The 23,012-nt window shown below is 43.8% G+C and overlaps 1 protein-coding gene across 4 annotated transcripts in view; it reads left to right on the forward strand.

The window, feature by feature from the left end:
* Window positions 1–23,012, forward strand: part of SMURF1 (SMAD specific E3 ubiquitin protein ligase 1) — a 46,039-nt gene that overhangs the window by 4,744 nt on the left and 18,283 nt on the right. For all 4 annotated transcript variants that reach the window (XM_084536243.1, XM_084536244.1, XM_084536246.1 and 1 more), the window contains exons 2-5: window positions 20,776–20,814; window positions 21,475–21,583; window positions 22,195–22,328; window positions 22,448–22,513. In XM_084536243.1, coding sequence (XP_084392369.1) covers window positions 20,776–20,814; window positions 21,475–21,583; window positions 22,195–22,328; window positions 22,448–22,513 — 348 coding nt within the window. The remainder of the gene's footprint in view (window positions 1–20,775; window positions 20,815–21,474; window positions 21,584–22,194; window positions 22,329–22,447; window positions 22,514–23,012) is intronic.

Consider the following 23,012-nt stretch of genomic DNA (forward strand, 5'->3'; position numbering starts at 1 on the left):
ATATTCCCCTCAGGCAGGGAAAGTAGAAACAATAACTACTTTATTCCCGACTCGAAACTTTATTTTCTCCAACTGAATGTCTTCATATAAAGAGATGTAATTTGGGATGTCGCTCTGCAGTTCCTTAATGATTTCTTTCTAATTCCCTGCTAGCCACCAGTCTGCGAGCAGCTTTCTCCTCCACTTCCTTAAATGGCTGCATCATGTTATACAATTCTGTAGCCTCACGTTTTCTCTGGGTTGCAAAATTGAGCATTCCAGGGTTGTACAGCAATTTCCCTGCGAGGAAGCCAGTTTTACGCTGGGATTTTGCGAGCTGGTACCTGAATTCTTCCTGACGGTGACCGAGAAGCTGCTGGAAGTGCCCTTGCAGGTAAATCTGAGCGAGCCCACGGTGGTTGGTGGCTCACAGGGCGAAGAGGAGCTGTGCAGAAACACCACGTGTGCCTGTTGGCAGCCGGAGTTTCGGAGGTTTGTCTGGATTGCTGCCCAACTTTTAAGCAAGTCCAGTCGACGTGCTTAAAGTTGGATTAATCTGGTTAGATTACTTGCTACTATTTATGGTTCCAGACTTAAATACTCGCCCGGCTGCCTTGTTCTTTTGGGCCACGTTGGTCAAAATAGCGTGAGAGGGAGGATTGGTTTGGAGAAGGTAAGGTTACATCAGTGTGGTAGGCGTGTGAAGCTTGGGTATGTACACTTCAGAGCAGCTCATTTAAGACTTGAGTGAAGAGAATATTAAAAAAAAAAAGTCTGGAAGAGACTGTTCTATCTGCCTTTTTTTTTTTTCCCTAAGTTAGGAATTATTTTTTTCTTGGTTTATTTATTTTTTTTCCCCATGATGATTCCTCTGGAACCGGTCAAAATGTTATTGTGGAAGAGGCCCATGATTCTGCAGGATCATTGAAAGCTTTTATCTGTATTAGTGCTTTTGGTAATTTGCATTTGGGAACCGAAAACCGCTGCTGATTTATTCTCCTGGAGTGGAACCAAGGCTGAATGGCCCCATTACTGCAAGTGGTTTGTTCTCCCCTCTACCAACAGCTCAGGGTGTTGGGGGCAGGAAAACATCAGTGAGACCAGAAGTCTCGAGATCTTTGTTGGCAGCCACCCTGTCGTTTCTCCTGCCGTGGGTCTGTTTATGTTTTGGGGTACGTGCCGAGGTCTCAAGTGTAGCCCTTAGAAAGCCCAAAGGAAGACACACACTTAGTTAGGACCAAACGTGTTCCTGCTGGTGGTGGGGAAGCGACGCTGCTCTCAGGTGATGTTACCTTAAGATGTTATCTCCTTGCTAGCCCGCTGCCCCCCGTTGCCAGAAATTTATCACCCACCATGAGAGAACTGGTGGAAGAAAACCTGTGCTCATGCTTCACCTGCATACGTGCAAGTCCAGCTTCTCGCTGTGAGTCTCAAGAATTTAAGGCAAGGTGCTGGACTTTGGAAAGCTGAGGTGTGAGCGTGTGTTGTCTTCTGGTAGGGGGAGGTCAATTTGGGAGAGGAAAACGGGAGACAGAGGGACAACAGTGATTTAAACCGTGCAGCAAGCTTTGCTGGAGCTTGCCTATTGGTATATATCAATTTATGAAAGATGAGATAAATATTAATGTAATAGAAGAAGAAACCTGTGTGTATGTTTGCTAAAGACCAGTCAGTAGGTCAGTAGCAGGTTAAGATGCTACCAAAAAATGTTTATAAGCTTCATTTCCCGTTTATTTGAACGGAAACCAGTAATTTTTCAAAGGGGATCCCTGGGCGCATTTCTCAGGGTTTTCCAGCTCTCTCTTTCCTTGTGAAAGTCTTCAAATGCAATGAGAGGAGGGAGCAAAAATGTTGCAAGTTTTTCTTCTGCATATTCTCTTAAGAACTGGCATCTGCATTGGGAATATTTGGGGATATTGGAGCAGGATGATAAATTTGACGATACTCGAGTTGAATTGGCAAAATAAGCTCGCATGCTGTTTTAGAAAGAATCTCTCCACAGGGCTGTAATAGCTTGATGCCTTCCTCTTCAGTAAGTCATTTTTGTCAAGTTAAAGGCCAAAATTCAAACTGGCTTGTTGTCAAGGACACTAAGCACAGCAGGCAAAAAATCCCCAAGGCTACCCAATTCACAGCGTCGATGGATAACGCTGGCAGAGCGGGCTTTGCTCTCCCCTCCCCCCTGAAAAAATCCTTTTTCTTTTTTTCCCTCTTTATTTATTTTTTTTTTTTTAGAGGATATGGACACTATTATGCATACTAATACAATTTACCCGAAAGTATTTAAATGGGAGGCTTGTTCATCTGTTTGCGGGCGAAACAATCCCTTATTGTCTGGGAGTAATGCTAAAATAATGCACAATCCCCCCAGCGACCGCGCGGCGCTGCACGCCGCTCCCGGGCCAGCTGTGCTCACCTCCGCTGCAGCTGAAGGCGATGGCAGGCGGCCGAGGAGCCTCTGCAGCAGCATCAGGGCTCGGTGAGCACCAGCCCCGTGCCTCAGCTGTGCCGTGGGGACGCAGCCCTAATCCTAAATCACCCAGAAACGGTGAGAAATCCCGTGGAAGCAGGTGTTTGTAAGAGCTTTCCGCCTGATGCTTTGTTTCCCGGTTGTCACTTAAGCTCCTGCTACAGCTCGTTTAAGAATAAAGGGCAGCACTAAACCATGCTTTTAACTCCGAGTAGTATTGACCACTAGGATACTCCAGGAATACTACGTGGCCCTGGATTTCCTCGCTGATGCTCAGTTCTGGCCATGGTGCTTGTTTTTTTTCCTTTTGAATGATGGATGCTTCTTCCCCCCTGGATTATGAGGAAGCCCTGCTGAAGACAATAACAACACTTCTTTCTCTCACTTTCACGGGTAGCCTGGCATTATCTGATCTTGCAGTAATTTTTGCTTTTGCTGTTAACCCGTAGTAAGTAAAGAATCATTTTCAATAAGATGCCTTTTTTTCCCCCTCGAGTTGATGAGGGCTGTCTTGGTACACTTTATTATTTGGAATAAAATGACTTCGTGTGTGTGAGTGAAGGAACAGCATTTTCTTTGACCTTTTCATATGTTTGCATTTTAGTCTTCCATAAAAACCTGCCTATTCCCTCTAAACACTAGACTAAAAAACTGCATAGATTCATATCAATTTAAAGTTTCCATCTCTTGTTTACTTCATAATTAGATTTGCGTGTGTTAGAGAAAATCTATTCTCCTAATGAACCTTCCTAATTTCCAGGACACTATATTGAAAGTTCTCCATTGGGCTTCTTCCTCCTTAAAGCAAAGGTAAAAAATTGTTTCAGATAGTTGCCTTTGCGTTTATTTTGAATTCAAGGCAGCTGCTAACATCACTCCGAGCTCTTTTCTATGGTCCTGTATTTTCTTCCTCAAACCCTGAATGTGGCCTGTGTCGCATCCTCAATGTAAAGTGGGCATTACAGCAGGAAATTTAGTCCCTGTGGTCAATGTGTTTGCATCTTGTAGTATGCAGGTGTACAGCTCAACAAGTTTCTTAAAAAGGAAACATCTTTTGAAATGCATATGCTTCATTTTACTGATGAGCATAAGCAAGAAGCCCAGACTGCAAGACTGCACATGAAAATTAACTGAGTACATGGATTGTGCTGTTGCTTTAACATTTTTTTCGGCTTCACAAGTGCAGAATTTAGAAAAGTGAGGAATTTCAATTCGATTCAGACTGCAGCCATTGGTTTATTTCCAGTGGAAGCTTTGTTCTTGATTCTTACAGCTGATGTGTTTAGCTTTGTTTAACATGTGGACATTTTTATAAGCATGTGGGGCCTTCGCTTTAAACTTAGACTTAACTTTAGACTTAACTTTAAAATGAGAAGTCAGAGGTGTCAAACTTGAAAATGAGAAGTCAGAGGTGTCATACTCTACAAGTGTAAGTCTAGTTAATGGATACCTAGTTGATGAACAAGACTTCTTGGGAACTTCTAGCATTAATGGGGAGGAAATCCATTAGATTTGGTAAACTTTGAGCTCTGGACTGAGCAGGTGAATGTCAGCTAAAGATATATCAGCCATTGAAAGAATAACTTGAATTTTCTGGGCTCTTGAAATGATATTTATTTCAGCATTACTATAGCAGTAGGAATTACAAGCAGTATCTTTTGTGACTTTCTTAAAATTGTCTGCAGACAGGTAACGATCAAGCTATGATTGGCATGTTCAGACTTCATGTGTCTGAAAATACCCTATGAAATAACAGATCGGAGAGAACAGAACCAGCTTGGTGGCAAAAAAAAAAAATAAAATAAAATTCAGGCTTTTTTTATTTGGGGGCTTTGAATTTGTGTATCTAATTTTTCTCTTTTTATCTCTCAGCTTTTTTTTTTGTCTGTGCAAAGAGTTTTGATGCTGTGATCTGGTGACGTATTTAACCTATTCCTGAAATATTTTGACCAAAGACTGAAAATGCTTCTGTTGGGTTCCCCGTTTTACAGATGAGTGCTGAAATGCAGATGAGATACGCTTGAAGGTGTAAGCGAAGTTACAGAGCTGGTAGGTGCTAATGAGTGTGTGGAACACAGCGTGGTCCTCCCAACAGTGAACACATCGGATTCAGGAAAAGAGTGCAAATTATAAACCTACTCTTTAATGACTGTGTTCAACTTGGGTAGCTGTGCGATGTAACCAAGTTAAATTTGGGTTTGAAAACGTGCCCGTGATTCGTTAAATAGTCTAATGTTAATTTGCTAATGCAAAAGCACAGGCTACAGGATTAAATGTCCGGCTGCCTTTGTAAGATTTGACTTCACAGATTGTGCAATAGCTATCGAAAATATGCCACGCTATATCTAAAGTTAATATGACATTATAGGAGCACCTACACCTCTTATTCCTCCTTTCCAAGATTTCTAGGGGATTGAATGTTAATAGACTTTTTTTTTTTTCAATATATATTAATTAGATGGGTCTGTTGCAGCCTGATAAACCAGCACAGGTAGGAGAGTCAGCCAGACAGACTGTCACGAGCGTGCAGCCTTTAGATCTACTCAGGGGAGCATAATAAGTCCCAATAATTGTGCTGTCACCAGGCCTTATTAGCAGTGCTTTTACCTGGTCTTGTACAAGACTCAGGCAAACAAAAGAAACGCGTAAATGGGTGCTTTTTTGTGGTGTGTTCTCTCGTTCAAAATTAAATACCTTCTCAGAGTTGGAAAGGGCTGTCTGGTAACAGGATAAATAATGCTCCTGCGTAATCCAGCAGCCTGGCTTGGACTGGCAGGCACAAGAGATTTTTTTTCATTGTTGTTGTTGTTCAATCACAGAAGTAATTTGACTTGTCTACAAATAATGTTTTGATAAACTTCAATGGAAATTAGCAAACCGCCCATCAAATGGGATTTATAAAAAGTTGCTTGGGAAAATGTGCTGTAAGTAGTCTGCAATTCAAAGCATTTCCTTCGCAGGATGCTTATCAAGTCCGCCTGTGCTGCTTCCAAATTGAACTAGAGCGTAGATGAGAACTATTTTTTGATAGAAGGGGAAAAAAAAAAAAGGAAATAAAGCCCAGCTGAAAAATAGTACCAGGTTTCCTTTTTATTTATTTTTGTCATTGCTTTAGGATGTAAATCGTACAAGTGTGCAGAGAGAAAACAGACTTTGAAGCACCAGAAGGAATCAGATTAATCTGTGATGCTTGAGATGCTGCTGGTAGTGTAAACGTGATTGAAATAGTCATTGCAGGACTGGTGAGTAAATACACTAGAAACCTTTAGATAAACTGACTTCTCTTGGATAGCCTCTGTACCAAGGAAAAACAAAATGCCCTGCTTGTTTCTCTGATGTTTCCTTACTGCAGCGGCTCTACCAGGCAAAGCAGCTGCCAGTTGTTAAGACAGCCATGCTTCCAGATGCCTATGTAGAGCTTTTTTTCTCTTTTTTTAATGACAGCAGTGATCACAGAATCATAGCATAGACATGCAGAAGGTCCTGGTCGTGGCTGCCAACCCCTTCCGAAGTGGTGGAATTATTTTAAAAGGCCAGGGGGAAAAGGATCTGGCAAATAGTTTTGCAGGGACTTGTGCTAGATCAGAAAGGTGATATTAATCAGTTTTCTAGGCTTCTGGAGGTTTTGCTAATCAGCAGTGAAACCTGGCACATGCCGAGCTGTCCGTGGCTCTTGGAGGACAGCACTGCCTTAGTTGACCATCAGGCTGATGGATAAACAGAGGGGACAAGCTTAAGCTTCTTTCCAGACTGAAAAAAATAAATAACCAGGCTGAAAAGGGGATCACACCTGTCGTTCTCTAAATTATTTGGGGGTCTTCATCCGATTTCAGTCAAATTTGGTAAGGGCAGAGATGCTCAATATCCAGTCTCCACGCCTGCTGAAGATGTGGGGCTGGGCACAATCACTTCTCCCTCACCCACCTGAGCTGCGGGCAGGGTGCAGGACTCGGTCCCTGTCTCACCAAAAGGCAGTGGGCTTGGGTCTGCAGGGATGGAAATGGAAGAGGAGCTCCGAGGTGAGCCACAAACCTGTAACGAGTCGCACTTCATGCATTTAGCTCGTAATCCAGCAACTGGAGCGAGCGGGCTGTTGTCTTTTGGGGTTTTGTTTGTTGCCCAGAACGTCACATCATGCTCCGAGGGAAACATCCAGAAGACTTTATCAATCACCACTGGTAACACCTTGTCTGCTTCTGGTTTCATTTAGGGGTTTCGTTTTGCTTCTCAACCCAGAAGAAATTGCGCGGTAATTCCTTACCCAAAGATTCATCTGCATCCTGCGAGCCTGTCGCTTACAGCAGCACACAATGCATCAGCCTCCTACTGGCATTTTTTAATTAAAAGAACACTGCTATCACTTCAAATTAACGCCACGTAGCTTATTTTAGTAAGGAGGGAAACGTTGTTTATAGGCTTTTTGCTTATGAAAATTGTTTATTAAATTTTGCTCTCTTTTGGTTCTGTCTAGCCATTTGTCATCCGGAGCTCGGACAATATCAGATTGCTAGGTGTGCGAGCCGCCTCAGCGATAGGAATGGAAATAAAGGCTCACATTTAATATCTCGGCTCTTTGATAAATGGGAATCACCTTCTTAATAAAAAAAAATAAAGTGTTATTCTACAGCTCCCACAAAGCCTTTGCTTGTCTTCAAGTGCGTTCCCTGTGCTGAGTACACAGTGAAGAAATAGGTACTTCTGGGAGCTTCTGTGTCGAACTGTGAAGAGCTGGTTTTTGTAATCGTGTTCAGTGAAATTGTCAGGCCTCTGTTATACTAAATTACTGTGAGAGCAAGTAATACATCTGCTGAGAGCTCGCCCTAATATTCCTCGCAGAGCGTTTCGTTTTATCTAGAATATTAGCACTGCTAACCACCCATGCAAAATTTAATGTATTGAATCTATTTAATCAATTTAAAATGGAAAGCAAACTTCTTCGGCTTTGACTGAAGCGGCTGGCTCCATGTGTTGTTTTTTAAGTATTAAATTTTAGACATTAGACTTATACAGCAGGTCGATGAGACCAGTTTGTTTAGGAGAACTTGCTTCATATTTTATTGCTCCGTGATCCAGTGAGCGAGTGTTGTCACTTGGGTAAAATCTGAGTATGAAAGGCGTACACGAAGGCTGCGTAGGAAGAGACACGGCATCTTTTCATTCATGCTCCCTCTTACGTACGTAGCACCTTTGATGGAGGTATGAGAGCAGTAGTGGGTTATAATTTATTGATGGAATGGACGCTGACATTTCGTACAGGGCAGGTAGCGAGCCCTCTCGCAGACAAAGTGCTGAAAGCCTAATGTCGAGAAAAATTGTAAACAAGCACCCTGGTCAGAATAAGGCAAGAAAGCATTTTCATCAAAATCTCAGCCTTTGTGGCTGCAGATTCACTTGGGATTAGCAAGGGGGTTTCCTATATTGAATACCTCTCATGGTGTTCTTTGAAAATTGCTGGGGGTTTCCACATCCCTTGCTGTTAAGCTGCTGTTGAGAAGCTGTTTGCAATGAAAGCTCTTTTTTTTTAATTTAAAACCATCTTTGCTGGGAGGCTGCACGCACACTGTATGCTGCTTGTGTTCTGAACTATTTTTATTTAGCTCGTCTGTAAGGAAAACAGTCCGTCTGCTGGCAGAAGGTTTAGTCAAGGACATTTGTCATCCTGCTTTCAAGAAGGTGGTTCCGGCCTTTCCCGTAGCGGCTCCAAAGCAAATTTCCTTCAGCACTGGGTACGGTGACAAGGAGGGAAGTCACTGCTTATGGTCCGAAGGCTTCCCGATGTCCCCTTGCTGTTGCCGTGTGCTACCACGGCTTAATCTGAAAACAAATGTGAAATATTTAACGTAGCTAGATGGTAGGAGATAAGGCTCACAGTCATGTATCCGTGATGTTTGTCACGCTTGAGCTCACGCAGCTCGCAACTTGGCCGTTCACAGAGCAACACGGATAAATGTTTTATGGACACGAAGGGAAATGGGGTGTCTGGCTGTGGCAGGGGGCTTCCCTCCCCACCCCCTGACTAACTCGCAGGCTGTTTGGTTGTGGATTTCTCATACGCACCCCACCTCAACCACAGATTTGCTGTAACCAGCCTGTTTGTTTTGCTCTTCATCCCTGGTGACCGTCAGTAGCGCTGGGCTGAATAAACAGAGCCTATTGATCAAATTTGAAGTCATTAACTTGGCAGTTTAAATAGATGCTGTCCTATATAATTAGAACAAGGGAGTAACACATCGGCTGATACGGCTTGATTCGGAATCAAAGCCCGCTTTTCATGAAATCTTCTTTGGTGCTATTCAGCTCGCAGCCGTTTTGTGCCTCCCCGTAGGTCACGCAAGAATTAGCCGTTTTGTTGGAGGTACCTCAAGTGGAGAGGCCGGCGCTGCTTGTGGAAGAGAGCGATGACACGGATCTGGCGTGGACCCGCTGAACTTTGGTACTGCTGGGGAGCGCTGCTTGGCAGCAGGGCTGGCTGGCGAGCTGCGGGAGGTTACTGGTTAACCACAACCACTGCTGGAAGGAGGCGAGGGGATGCGTTCAGGGCAGGGTCCTGCTCATAATGTCCTCATTGCTTGCAGCTCTGGAGCAGCAGCAGCAGCCTGGTTGTCCATCTTGCTGCTGCTCGGCTGAGCGAAACACACGCCTGTTGGATCGGGATGTTTATAGGCAAACACAACGGGTGATTAATTGTTTTTGAAGGCAGACGTTTCCTTTTAATGGCTACTGTTGCGTGATGTGCCTGTCGGTGTTCTACATCCTTCTAACATTCTCAGTGCTGTTCAGCACAGCCCTAACACACAATATTTTGCTTTGTGCGCGCTGGGCTCCTTGAAGATCTCTTCTAGCTGACTGGCAGCGTGGTGTGGACACGCCGGCAAGGCACGGTGATAATCTCATTAACAAACGAGCATCCTGAGCCTGCAGCCAGCCCGCTGCTCCTGAGTCACGCCGCCACGAGTCCCTGGAGAGCGCACGTTGGGCGGTAGGATGCGCGCTCGCTGACCCACATTTCCTCGGGCACGTGCCTCTCCGTGCCAGGAAACGCATCTCACTGCCTGGAAATCAGAGAGCTGGTGACATTGGTGACAGTCTCCCGGCTGCTGCATGACCCAAGCCAAAGCACTTGTAGGGAATTACCAGTGGGGTGACTAATAGGTGATTAGGTAGATTGCGGAGGGTGAGTGTATGGGCTTCCTGAGGACATGGCTAACTGTACAACAGCAACAAAAACATTTCTTACTCAGTGTTTCCTTCTCCTGTTAGACCTTTAGCTTGGACCAGTTGTTAAATCAGATCTTTCTTCCTCCATGTACCAATAGCTTTCATGCTAATTCCTGGGAAAGTTCATTACAGTACAAGGAATGTCTCCCCTGCAACAAGTGGGCAAACGTCGTGTAGAAGAAAACAGCGACTCCGTACTGGTGTTAATAGAAAGAGCAAAAGTAGGTGAATGAATTAGAAACTCTTGCCTTCCAGAAGCTATTAATATCCCTGTAATTACAGTCTTTTTTTGGAACAAGCCTCGCTTCTGTCCCATTCTTTTCCTTTCCCCTCTGCCGCAGCTTCCTTATAGCTCCGTGCCCCTGCTCCTGCCGGCTGAGGGGTGCCACCACTGTCACCCCCCGACTTGTCCCCACGTCCCCCTGGTGTTCAGCACCTGGCAGCAGGCCCAAGCAGTGAGCTGAGATGCACGTTGCCACTGGCAGGTAGCCAGGGTCACCGCTCACCTTTTCATGCTGGTGCCCTTCACCAGCCAGGAACAAACACTGGCGTGTGTTTGGGGCTTCTGTGTGTTTTTTATTTCATTTGCAAACAAGAAGGGTTTAAGCTGAGCTCTCTGAACAAATGAGGGGAAAAAAACACACAAAGAAAGCGAGGAGCAGTTTGTAACATCTCAGGCGGATGTTGAAAGGGATTATAACGGACTGAGTAATTAGCAAACAAACCTAAGATTGTGGAGTTCAGTTTTTCCAGGAGTTAAAAACCAATGTTCTAAACCAGCCAATGTACTTCATTCAAAATCAGAAGCGATGCCAAGAATTTAACTTGAGCAAACAAAATTCTTCCTTTTCTGAATTTAAACTGTGCACCTATAACTGGTGTTGGAATTCCTGGAGTCATTCTTCCATTTCTGTAATTTAAGTGCTTAAATTATCATTACTTTTGAAATTTTACCTGGGCATTTGAGGTGTCTTTTCCTACAGCAAGGTATCTAAATGGTATTTTGAACTACTCTAGGGTGTTTTTTGTAATATATTTTTTTGTTAATTGATTAAAACAGGCAATCTTCCCACTTCAGTGCTCCATTCTGTCTGTTTCATATTGACAGCATCTGAAACGCAGCAAAAGGACTGAGGTTAGAAGGATTCACTAAGTGTTACAGGTAACGAGGTAATCACCGAACAGAGAGGTCGGTGCAATTCTTTAATTCCATCTTCCTCGGGCAAATCCTACAGTTTTTCCCACAAGACCCTCGGAGCAGTTATAACTCAGTCCTGAGGTCCGAGTTAGGATCAAAACGTCGTTTATTACGGGCCATTAGGCTGTGCCACTTCTCTCGAGCGCCAGCTCGATGCTGATGATCCGTGCGCTTGTTATCCTCAGGTTGATAACTGCAGCCCGGGGAGCTCTGGGAAGCAAGAAGTACTTCTGAATGAATTCCAGCTGGTTCAATTTTTGGCTGACCGTTTGCTAAGTAGCCCAGAACAAAATGAACTCATTGCTAGAGGCTTTTGCACGCTGTTAACTCTTTGCTGAGTATTGGCTTTCAATGCCCTGATTTTAAATCGGAGCTCGCTCGCGGCCTGTGCAGAAAGTACTCCTCCACCTCATCTGTTTGGTATCGTGCTTACCGCAAAATGAACAACAGGTTTGCCAATGAGGAAGGCAAAAGCTGTAAGAGCACGAAAAAGGATTTCTTGGTGGCGGGGCCTATGGCTTGGAGGAGCATATATGACAAGGCTTGTGGCGTTTTGTCTTTCTATCCAAACGTGCCAAAATGCGCTCGGTATACCGAGACGTTTTCCTTAATTTCTAGCACATACAGTATTTTTCCATACCAATATTCTAAGTCGTTCCTTACCTCAGGTATGTGATTTTAAAGCACTGATATGGTACTGATGCCTTGCTTGATATCAGGAATGCTTTTCATTTACTTATGAAAGAATTCGAGGGTGTTGACAGTCCCTATTGAAAAGCCATCCAGTATCCACTGGAATTTGTTCTGGTAGCAGTTACTGAAGCTGTAGTAGTGCTAGAGAGGTGCTTCATGAATATTATTCTATGCAGAAGATTTTGAGCAAATACTTATTGCAAGAGTTACTAAAGAAACACAAAATGAGCCCAAGTTTTAGAAAAACAGCTTAAACACAGAATGTGTTTTTTCTTCCCTAAGTCTGTTCTTTTTATTTACCAGGCATTGTGTAGGTTCAATTTCTGCTGGAATTCTACATTGGAATTTCTTCACTCAGATGATTTAAGAATGAATGAAGAAATGTAGATTCTTGAATATGCTTAAACGTGGTGGTGGTTTGATACTTCTCAATTGTTTGGTTGTTCCTTACTTTGTGTTTTCAAAGACTTGGTTGTTGTTTTTCCTTTTGCTGGCGATTAATGTCACCACCAGCAGCATCCTAGCTCACCCAAGCAATTCCCTTGCCAGCTTCCTTTCCCTGGTTCTCTGTGCAGCTCTAGGTTAACCCTGAGTTGAGCAGCCCTGCCCCGACCAGGGCCCAGCCTGGAAATTTAGCTGTAAGACAGTTTTCCATGGGAATTGTTTAACTAAAACTCTTCTAGTGATACATTTGAACCTGCATGACTAATAGTTTACATAGTTTACAACTTACACATGACTTCACACCATTCATTTTTGAAATAACAATGTTCGTGCTTTTAAGCAATCTGCTTAATGTTTGATGAAAACCAGACGTGATTTTTTTTTTTACTGTTTATTAAAATACCCTCACTGGAAAATGTTCTTCCTTAAAGTTGATTTGTACTATATTTAATTGCTGTGAGATATCAAAGAAGCTAATATTGGCTCTGTCCGGAAAAACAAATCTTAGCTTTAAAATTGAGATTAAAAATGTGTTAAATTGCGTTCATATTTCCTTCCCTAGAATAGTTTTTTACAGACAAATTGGCTGAAATATTGACCCTACCCGCATATGAAGGCCTGTATATAAATACCAGCCACTCTTTGGAGATACAAAACACCTTCTAGGTTTTAAAGTGAGAAATGTGGTTAGTTTTAGCTTGGAAATTTTAGATTTTTTATTATTTCAGAGAAATCTAGTGGTTCTACTGAACTGTTGCTTGGCTAGTCAAACTTTGCCAAGATTTTTGGTACCATGTTTCTGCTTTCACCGTTTTTGGCACAGTTTGCACTGGAAGGTCAGACTTTTTTCTGCCTTCCAGAAACCAGGAGGATAGTTTGAAGCTGGACGGTAGGTACGTAAAGAGAGCTGGAGGTAATGCTGGGTCAGAAGATAGAGGAGCTGTAGTTCCCTGGAGCCTGGGGTGGAACAGCTGACCCGTGGCTCTGTTTGTCCCATTCTTGCAGAAATGTTTTGCTCCGTGGACAGGACCCCAAGGCTGGATCTGCTTTAATTGGTGTGGTTGCATGGTCCGCTAATTTTAGCCACGTGGTAAACATCCTCAAACGCGTTGCTTCTGGTTTTGGTCTTCAGTTTTCCACGTTTCCCTCTTTTATAAAGCAGCAGAGAGCAGTTGGGCAGCTTTTCCTATCAGGCTTCGGCAATGAATGTCTTATAAAAACTCCAAGTCCATTAATTGGATGGTGTTTTTTTTGGGGGGAAAGCTGCTGTTAGCGTCTAAATGCACTTGGAACTGGAGTCTCACAAACTGGTTATAAAAAATATAGTCGTGCTAATGGTATGGGTAGCCCCACAGAGAATATCTGCAAGGAGGGGAATCTTAAAGTTCTGTGTTTTATAGCGAACATAATGTTTATTGAAAAGCCTTTTATGTACTGAATTAGTAAGCAAATGATCAGCTGCAAGGGAGCGTCCGTGTAAGCTTCTTTTTGATAATGAAAATAAGGTGTTGAACGCTGTAGACATTTAACTTATGGAAATGGAGATCAGAGGCATTAAATGAAACACACCTAAATTAAACGCTGACTTAGCAGTAGGCTGTGCTGCACAGGGGCTTTCATTCCCAGAAAGGAGAGCCAGCTAGTTAAAATGTAATTCCTGCCAAAGTGGTAGTGAAAAGCAGCATAGCTTTGTATTCATCTCTAGAGTGGGTTGTTTGTTGTTTTTTTTCTGTATTTCCTTTGTAATGTACTGTTGTTCATCTGGTGCTTTCCAGAGAAACAAATACATACGTCTGAAGATTTGGATCCTTTCCTTCTAGACAGGACCTGTTGTTTATTGAGGGTATGGAATGGGGCTGGCTTTGGGCTCGATCCCGGCTCTGTTTGTGAGCAGGGTTAGGCTGAGAGTTCAGTCCTGTCAGGTAGTGACACTTGTACGGCTTTGCAAAAGGTGCTTTGAAAGCTCCAAGTGTTAAAAGTGCAAAATATTTTTGGCAATCTGAGTAAAATTCAGTTTGGAATCTGAGTTATGAGTGCATGTGGGTGGAGGAACATGTTTTTCATGCTTCAGGAATTTTTTTCCAGATGCTTTTTCAGCACTTGGGTAACTATAAAAGCAAAATATTAAGACTTCAACACGGTTTTATTCCTTAGTTCTAATGTCATTTAAGAAAATTGAGCCCCGCAGTCAGTCCTGTGGCACGCTTTCAGCTTCACAGCAGCGATCTTGCACAACGCACGGTGGTGTCTGTTTCAAAATGTGAGCACAAGTAAGTGCAAGCCGTGCAGATAAGCCTATCTTGAGCAACATTATTTGCTTAAAAATATAAATTATTCAGGTTTGTGTGGTGGGAGATGCGAGATGTGTACGGGAAGCAGTGTTGCTCCCAATAGCTACCACTTGCACAATGAAATGGGGAGTAACTGTAAAATGTTTTGTGTTTCCAGTAGGAATTTTGTTATTGCAATTGTTTTATTTAGCTGTCAGCTAAGAGGTTGAATTTGCCCTGAGAATAAAATATTATTCTGTGTGGTTTTAACAGAAATTCTGAGTTCTTTCCAGTTGTTTCTCTTTCTTACTCGTGTATACAGGCGCTGACAATATAGCCGAAGCCCGAGCATTTGCTCTGTTTTCAAGGAACTGCGAGGCCGTTTGTGGACATCTTCCCAAAACAAAAACTTGACTGCATTTGGTAAATCTCTACAGAATTATTTACGCCACTTGGTTGTGATCCTGGTGGATGTGTTGGTGGTGGAGGACTGACTTTTAAAAGCTGTAGGGTAGTTCCCTCTGACTTCCCCTGCTGTTAACGTGTTCTCTGGTAAAGCCGTGAGCAATGGGGTATTTTTTGGGAGCGGCTCTCTTTGGATATGGGTTTTCCAGGTGCTGTAAAGTGAGGACAGTGACTGGTGACTCACCTCTTGAACTCCAGTGCTCGAAGAACATGTTGGGAGAAGGTCTGCAAGGAAAAGGTGAAGGAAGGTGAGGGTGGCTGATGCTGCAGGGGCACTTTGTTGATGGCAAAGGAGGCTTCACAAGGCATGGTCTCGCTCTTGTCCCAGTACCTCTGGAAATTGCCCCGTTGTACAAGGGGCAAATAAATTCCATGGGTGGCTCCTGCTCTGAGGTCTGAGGCTGTAATGCTCCAGCCGCTGGGGTTCTGGCCTTTGGTGTCTGACTGGGAAACAGACGTGTAGGGAACAGGAGATGGTTCTTGGCCTGGATTAGAGGAAGCATAGCAAACTCGTAAGAAAACTGATGTCATAGCTAGGATTTGATGAAAAATCTAATCTGGGAGTTCGCCTTTGTGTCAGGCATTTGTTATGGGTGAACAGAAGGGGAAGGAGAGAAAGAAGAGTTACTCGGAGAGATAATTGGATGTGCTTATTTCCACTTGTCTGATCTGTGTGCCTTTCTCTGAGTCTGTACATCAGCATTAATTCAGCTTCCTATTGATCTCCTCTTTTTGTTTAATCCTTGCAAAGATCTTCAACTAATTCCATAACCGTTCATGTATCTCCAAGGTTGGTGGCAGTTCATTCTTAAACTCTACTCGCCGTGCTGCGTGCAGTCTCAGGTAACAGGGAATTTAACGAGCCGCCTTCTTCCAATGGCCCCATGCCATTTGTTTGTTTATTTTTATTGTTTTACTGATTTACTTTCTTGAGGGCTAAGCAGCCCTTGCTGGCGTGTATCTGGAAGACCTGAAGGCTTACTGTTGGGCATTGCCCAAGAGGATTTTTCAGTTTGAGTACGTCTCAGGAATCCCGGAGATGAAACCGCTCTGTTTTGTCAACCTGGTGGTGTTTGCTCTGCGAGGGCTCTCTCGTGCGTGACGTTTTTCTGCTTAGGTAGGATGGAATTTTGATTCTGGGCTAAGGAGATACTTTAATGACATGTTAATGGACTAATAAAAATGGCTTTTTCTGGGTGTGTGGTTTTTTGAAGATCTCTTCAAAGTTGTCTAGTGTTTGCGACTGGCTGCGTGAAGCCAAGTTCCAGCCCACGAGGAAAGCATGCCTTGAAAAGAGGCTTTGATTTTTACTGCAGCCTACACAAAAGGGCCACAAAAAGGCTTCGTGTACCAAATCTAGCAGCTCTCTGAGAGCTGAGGTTTTCTAATGAAGCACTGCTTTAATCTGCTGGCTGAGTTCAGCTCTAGCCTGAGTTCAGGCAGAGTCTTCAGGCGGTGAGGTGTGATGTACACAGCCCTGAAGTCGGAGGGGATTTGGGGTTTTTTGGGTGGCTTACCTGTCAGATTGCAACTTTCTTGGCACGGTGATACCGAGATTAGTAATGAAGGCAGCTCGGTGTGCACATCCGTGCATCCGTGTCTGTAAAATGAGTTCTGTACAGGTAATTGCTCTGTTTTGCAAAGGTAACGTAAGGCTTGGGGTTGTTTCTGTTCTGGGCGTTAGGCACAGCAGCGGTTCAGGCTCGGTTACTGAGAAGTTAAAGCAGTCTGTGGGTTTCTGCGTTGCAGACAGAGAGGAAGACCAAAAGTATTCCTAAAGCAAACAAGAAAAAGACTAGAATAGAAACCTTGGCCTTTGTGGTGACAACATAAGCTTCGATATGTGAATAAAACGGGGTGTTTTAGCTCAGTGATGTGGTTAGCTGCAAAGAAACCACATTTTTACACACTTGCTGCCTTTAGCCATCTTTCCTTTTCCATTCAACTTGCCTCTTGTACCCCATCAAACATAAATGATTGTCAGCCTTAAAAAAAAAACAAAACAAAACCCTTAAAAACCTTCACGGGTTGCCTGGTAGTAGAAATAAAACCAGACGTTTATCTGCAGAGAAGTCTCATTTAAGGTTATGTGCAGGGAATAGGGACGCCAAGTAGAGCTGCTCGTAAAGGCGTTTCGGGGGGGGGTGGCTTGTGGTATTCGGAGTATTTTCCACACAAAATGCACCGAACCGTTCGGACGAGAAGCGATCTCATAAAACACATCCAGCAAAGATTTTAATTGTGGGCTGCGATGCCTCGAGGGGGCCGGAGCAGCATGCGGGAAATGGCTGATGCGCGCTCTTTTTTTCTTTCTGGGGGATTATTTTTTTACACTTGGAGCACGTTATTTGTCTGTGCAGTCTTCTGCCACCCTTTTCAGGATGGAAGAGCCTCGCCGAGAGGAGCAGGCAGTGTGGGGCCCTCCCCACCTGACCCACAGGTTGCCAGCCCCGCGAGCCAAAAGAGCCCGGCAGGCTTCGACGCGTTACCAGCCACGTTCCCATCGCCTGCTTGCATCGCATTTTGCAGCCTTTTTAATTTTCAGTGGTATGCAGTAACTTCAGTTTCATTTTACGATGGGATCCTTATTCCCCTCCGCTCCCAAGAAAGCTTTCCCTTGGCGTTCCTTGCACCTCCAAGCACTCGGCCAGCCCGTGGGGCTTTCCGTGGTCACGCTGCGTATCTCCGTGATTCGGTCTGCGCACAAGTAAATATTAAGTCAAGTCCTTTCTACGTCACCAGCCCGCTGGCCTCGTGTTTACTTTCTGTCAGAAAGTAAAACGAATGTATCCTGGAATCCAGCTGCGTGTTTGTACAGGCACAAATGATTAACCTGGAATATCAAAGGAAGGCCGAAGATGACTGGGAGCTTTGCCTGCCCGCGCCTTGCTGTACGACCTTCCCCCAGCTCCTGCAGCCGACGTGGACGCAGTGCTGGTTTGTCTCGTCTTCAGAATCGACTCAAGTGCTAAATTGAATGCCGTCGTTGGCTCGGCTCCTATCCACATGCAAAAAAAAACCTTAATTTGAGCAAGGAGGTGCTTAGCTTTAACTCAGAGCACAGAGCAAAGGGCGAGCGAGCGTGGCCCACTCACAGATTTGGCTGCTCTGGGCGCAGACGAGTCGGGAGGAGGAACCTGCCCCAGCTTTGATTTGCAGCCTGGGCCTGTCTCTGCTGAGGGTGTTTGAAATGGTTCCTTGCCCAGGCTCTCGTCCTCGGCCTCCTTCCCGAAGAAGGATGGGTGGCCTGCTGGTGGAGCAGCAGCTTGCTGATGCAATTCTCAGCCCGGGTTGTGAAGGCAGCGGTGCCGCCGCGCCGTCCTTCCTGCGCCTGGCTGCTGGCCCTCCCGCAGCACCTCCCGAGCCACAGCAGGTGATTCACTCCTGCCCTGGGAGCTGGGTGGACAACAGGGGCTGGCACGGGCACGGCTCCACGCACTCAAACTGCACCGAAGACATCCCCAGGGTGAATACCGACTCCGTCTACGGCTCGTCCTTTCTTCACCTCCTGCCAAATACGCTTTCACGCTAGTGCTTTTCCCCGGCTGGCTAATTTACCCTTTGAAATTATCTCAGTAATGTCAGGTACTTTAAAAAAAAAAACATTCCCATCCCTTTATAAATATTATAATCTCGACGTGAAGACATTGTTTGAGCGGTGCTGGGGCTCTGCCCTGTAAAAGCAGCTCCCCAGCGCCGCGCGGCAATGCGCAGCGCCGTCCAAACAAATCCCGTGTCAAGCCGAAACAAGTCCCTTGGCGTTCAGGAGGCAGAATGCAAATGACCGAGGCAGGAGAATCGGTAACTTCTGTAACTCTGCAACACACACGGGGAGATTCCTGCTGCTGACACGGAGCCGTACTGGCTTAGAAGAAAGTCGTGCACAAGTCCCGTTGGAGGCAGCGTGGTTAAGAAGTAAATCTGGCACGAGCACGGCTTTGCAGAGCAGGGAGGGGCTCTCAGCCTGGCTCCTGGCACAGTTTTGTGCCCAATTGTCCTGTTGGTGACCTTTGTCACCCGTTTCTCTACTGGAATTTCGAACCGTGTAGCTTTTAAGCGGTAGGGCACTTGGAAATATTTTTGCCATAGTGAGTTTAACGTGCAAATAGTAGAGCAAAGCCACCGGTCGCTCTTGGGCAGGCTGCTTCTAGAGACAGCTCCGTCAAGGTTTCTTCCTGCTACCAGCTGCTGGGGCAGTGTTTTTCTTACTAGAAAGAGTAATGATTTTTGCAACCTGAAATTGAGGGTTTCACAGGCTGCAACTGGAAAATTGGCAGCCGCGCTCCTCTACTGCGGACCGAAAGCCTGTGGCAGAGGGAAAAGCATTAAATGCAGAATATAATTCTTCAATAATAGCTTATGAAACTTGGGCTGCTGGTTAGCTCTAGAGAGCACACCTGAAATACAGAATAAATGGAATAATTATAAAGGCCGACGGTACTCGGGTTGTTACAGATGGCGTGCTTTTCCAGCTTAATAATGGATTCTTAGAACTGGGGATAGGACACGGAGTGAGTTATTTAAGAAAGGAGAAGCTCCACCACTCACTGGTACTTTAAAATTCAGGTTCTGATTTTACCTGTACTCGTTCCTTGGTTTTCTGGTATTTTTTCTTCCAAAGCGCCCAGGACAGGAAGAGGAAATTAATCTATAGAGCGGAGGTCTGTGATTCTGTAATCCTGTTTGAGTTCAAATCACACTGCTGTAGTCCTTCAGCCTCCTTGGTTTTGGTCAGCTGTTGAAATTGAATACTTGAGAGGAGCCTTCTCTGATTCTGCGGTTTGTCAGTGTTAGAAGTACGGAATTTTTAATCCCTTCGAACAACAGTTTCCTTTTGCAGCTGCTTTAATTATTGATAAAAGAAAGGATTTGTGTATTTTTACACTAATTTTAACTTACGGGTTAAGGCTTCGGTCTGTTGACGTGTGAGACAAGGTAGATTTTATTCTGCCAGGTATTTTAGCAGGTGGGCGTTGCTCTGGAGTTGAGAGGTGAAATTCCCTCAGAAGTGCAAAAAATGATGATAAAAAAAATTACCACATTTTGGGGGACGTGGCCATCTCGATGTTTTCTGAGCATTTGTTCTTGTGCTGGAACATCAGAACTTGGTGGGGAAGAGGCTACCTCAAAGATAGTTGGGTCTTTTATAATCTTTCTTTCTTCTTTCTCTCTTTCTCCCAGTTTTCAATAAGTTATAGCTCTAATATTTTCATCTTTGGCTCTGTGGTGACTTTTCCTGGCCTGCTCTAAGAGTTCAGCAGATACTGAGCAACTTGAATTGCTGAGATTGTACCGAGCAGCCCTTACTGAAAAGCAAAATGAGGCTTGTAGCTGGTAACAGACCGAATAGAAAGAGAGACTGATGCAAGTTTCCTGATCTAATTTTTGCTTAAACTACTTGGTTATTCAGCCCAATTGGAGAAAGGGAAATGATGTCTTGTTTGTGGCCCTTCCAAAAGAAAAAAACTTGATGCTTTTTTTTCCCATTTTTTTTTTTTTTTTTCTCCTGAATGAGGTCCTGTGATACCCATCCCCAAACCTTTCTGTATTTGTGAGGTGTTGGGCTGGTACAGCAGCCGCTGATGCTTTCTTTTACAAGGTACCACAAACCTTCCGCATGCAAAGAGCAGGAGGTTGCACAGCCTTTGATGGGACTCCATACAGAAGTTGTCTCCAGGAGCCCCAGAACCATTCTGGGTTCAAAACCTGCTTAGTGCTTGTTGTAAAATGGGTGGGTTCTGAAACAACGGCAGCAAAATTCTGTTTTAGCACTTGTGTGAGCATGTAATACAGAGAGTTTGCAGGCTTTAATGCGATGGCACATTCATTAAATCTTTGCAACAATAGAACAAAAGCAGCAAAAGGATTTTCTTCTTTCTGTAAGCGTGAATTCCCATCACAGGTGAAGAAAACAACGCTTGTGTATAATATCTGTGTTTCTTTAAGAGTGCAGGTCACGTACTGTTGTAACTGGTATGATTGCTGGAAGGTTTTATTTATGGTCTTAACATTTCTTTATCTGGTATTTTGTTTTGCAGTATTATGTGCCAAGAACCTTGCAAAGAAAGATTTCTTCAGTAAGTATGCCCCAATTGTGTAACTTTCTGCTCTTGATTAATCAGGTTTGTTTGCAGATTGTGCATTACTGTCATGGCTCATTTGTGTATGTGATTTGTTCTGTGGTTCCCTGCTTGCAGTACTACATAAATGCACATTGCTCTGAATTGTATTTGGGTGATGTAGGCTCTAGCCTTGGAAAGACCAAGGACTTGCAAATTCAAGTTGGAAGTCTGGCTGATGAGACCACAAGCAGGTTGCTACTTATAATCTTTTTGTGAGGGTTACCAATAGCATCTATCTCATAGGGATGTAATTGTTAAAAAACAGCCAACCAAAAAAACTTGCCAAGGGTCCAACTGGAGTCTCAATGTCATGTTAAGGACTGAATCAAAATGCCCACTTCTTGTATGCATGGGCCACTTAAGCACTGTTAAATTAGGCACATTTAGCCTTTTGTTTTCTAAGTTCTTATACAATTTATGGCAGTTATCAATGTGTAGGGCAGAAGTACCTTGTTCTTTAATTAGGAACTCAGTTTGGATTTACTAAAATAGCTTTAGGATAATGGCACCTTTCCTTTCTTGAGAATAGCATTGTATTGGGAGAAACAAAACAAAACAAAAGGAAGAAAGAAAAGAAAAAGCATCGAGTTTAACGGCCCCTTTTCCCTTCCACAGGACTTCCTGACCCATTTGCAAAAATAGTTGTTGATGGGTCAGGTCAGTGCCATTCAACTGACACTGTGAAGAACACGTTGGACCCCAAATGGAACCAGCATTATGATCTGTGAGTTATTTCTTAGGTCATAAGTAAAAACTCTGAGATTTATCTGTTAAACGAAGTGCAGGGATTGGCACTGCAGCTTCATTTTTTGTTACCAAGAAGAATCGCATTTGCTGAGGAGTACTAATTTTTGCAATAATAAAAAATGAGCTGCAAATAAAGGGTTACATCTCTTGCTTCTACGTGTTTGAATGTGGCAACATCTGTGTGTTAGGTACATAGTACAACTGCTTAGAGCAAGCTCTACTGGAGCAGTGCAGCCCAGCTTTTAGAAAAGATTGTCCTTGTTGTAGTGATTTATTTTCTTCAAAATATTAGAAACATAAATTTAAAAATTTTGTACATTAATTAGCTTGACGCATAGGTTTTAATGAGGCTGTCTGTAGTTAATTCGTGCTGCAGAAATATCAATTTAATGTGCTGTGTAAAATCATAGCACAGTAATTCATTAATAACACTTTTTCAGCCTTAAGCGCTTCTGCATTTATAATAAAGAAGCATGACCAATGGACTAAAATGTATCAGAATTTGTACCAAATAAAGCATAAATGCTGTAGAGTAAAAAGTTGATATTTTTTTTTCTAAAATTACTCTTCCAATATGTGTTTTTCTAGATACGTTGGCAAGACGGATTCCATAACCATCAGCGTATGGAACCATAAAAAAATCCACAAGAAACAGGGAGCTGGCTTCCTGGGGTGTGTCCGACTCCTCTCCAATGCCATCAGCAGGCTAAAAGATACTGGATGTAAGAGCAGTCCCTGCCTGGCACAGCCAAGAGCCTTCAGTGCCATGAGTTTGAGTAGTGGGTAGTGTTGTCCCCCAGCCCCTCAGTGTTTTGTTGATGTTTCCAATTCTCATTTGCAGACCAGCGTTTGGATCTATGCAAACTAAATCCCACAGATACTGATGCTGTACGAGGCCAAATAGTGGGTAAGAACGCTCTTGGTTAAACATTTATCTTCTTAGGTAAATACAGAACATGGGCAAATGCTGTATGAAAAACAGAAACCCCCAGTCATTGCTTCAGTGCCTTTTCTGTGCTGTTTCTTCAGACTTTAATGGGATTAAATTGCATAACATGATTTTTTTTTTGTGTTGTACTCCTACATAGCAGTTTGGTTTCTCTCATTAGATAATGGGAAACAATATTAAAAATAGGGAGTGCATTTGGCAAGGGTTCTAATGCAGCTCTGGAAGGGTGAATGGTCTGAAAAATTGATTGTATTAGGATGGAGGTGACAGGCAAACAGAATGTTACCTGGAAAAGAGGACCTAAAGGAGGTAGAAGAAATGTTGTGAATTGCAGTTTTAATACCATTCTTGATCGTTGGCTCATGTAACCCCTTTCCAAATTTCAGCAATGCTAGTTGTACGCCTAACTTAACCCATTTTACCACACTGCGGTGCCTCTCCCCCACATCAAACCCAA

Source organism: Aythya ferina (assembly GCF_964211825.1).
Source record: "Aythya ferina genome assembly, chromosome: 15".
NCBI lineage: Eukaryota > Metazoa > Chordata > Aves > Anseriformes > Anatidae > Aythya > Aythya ferina.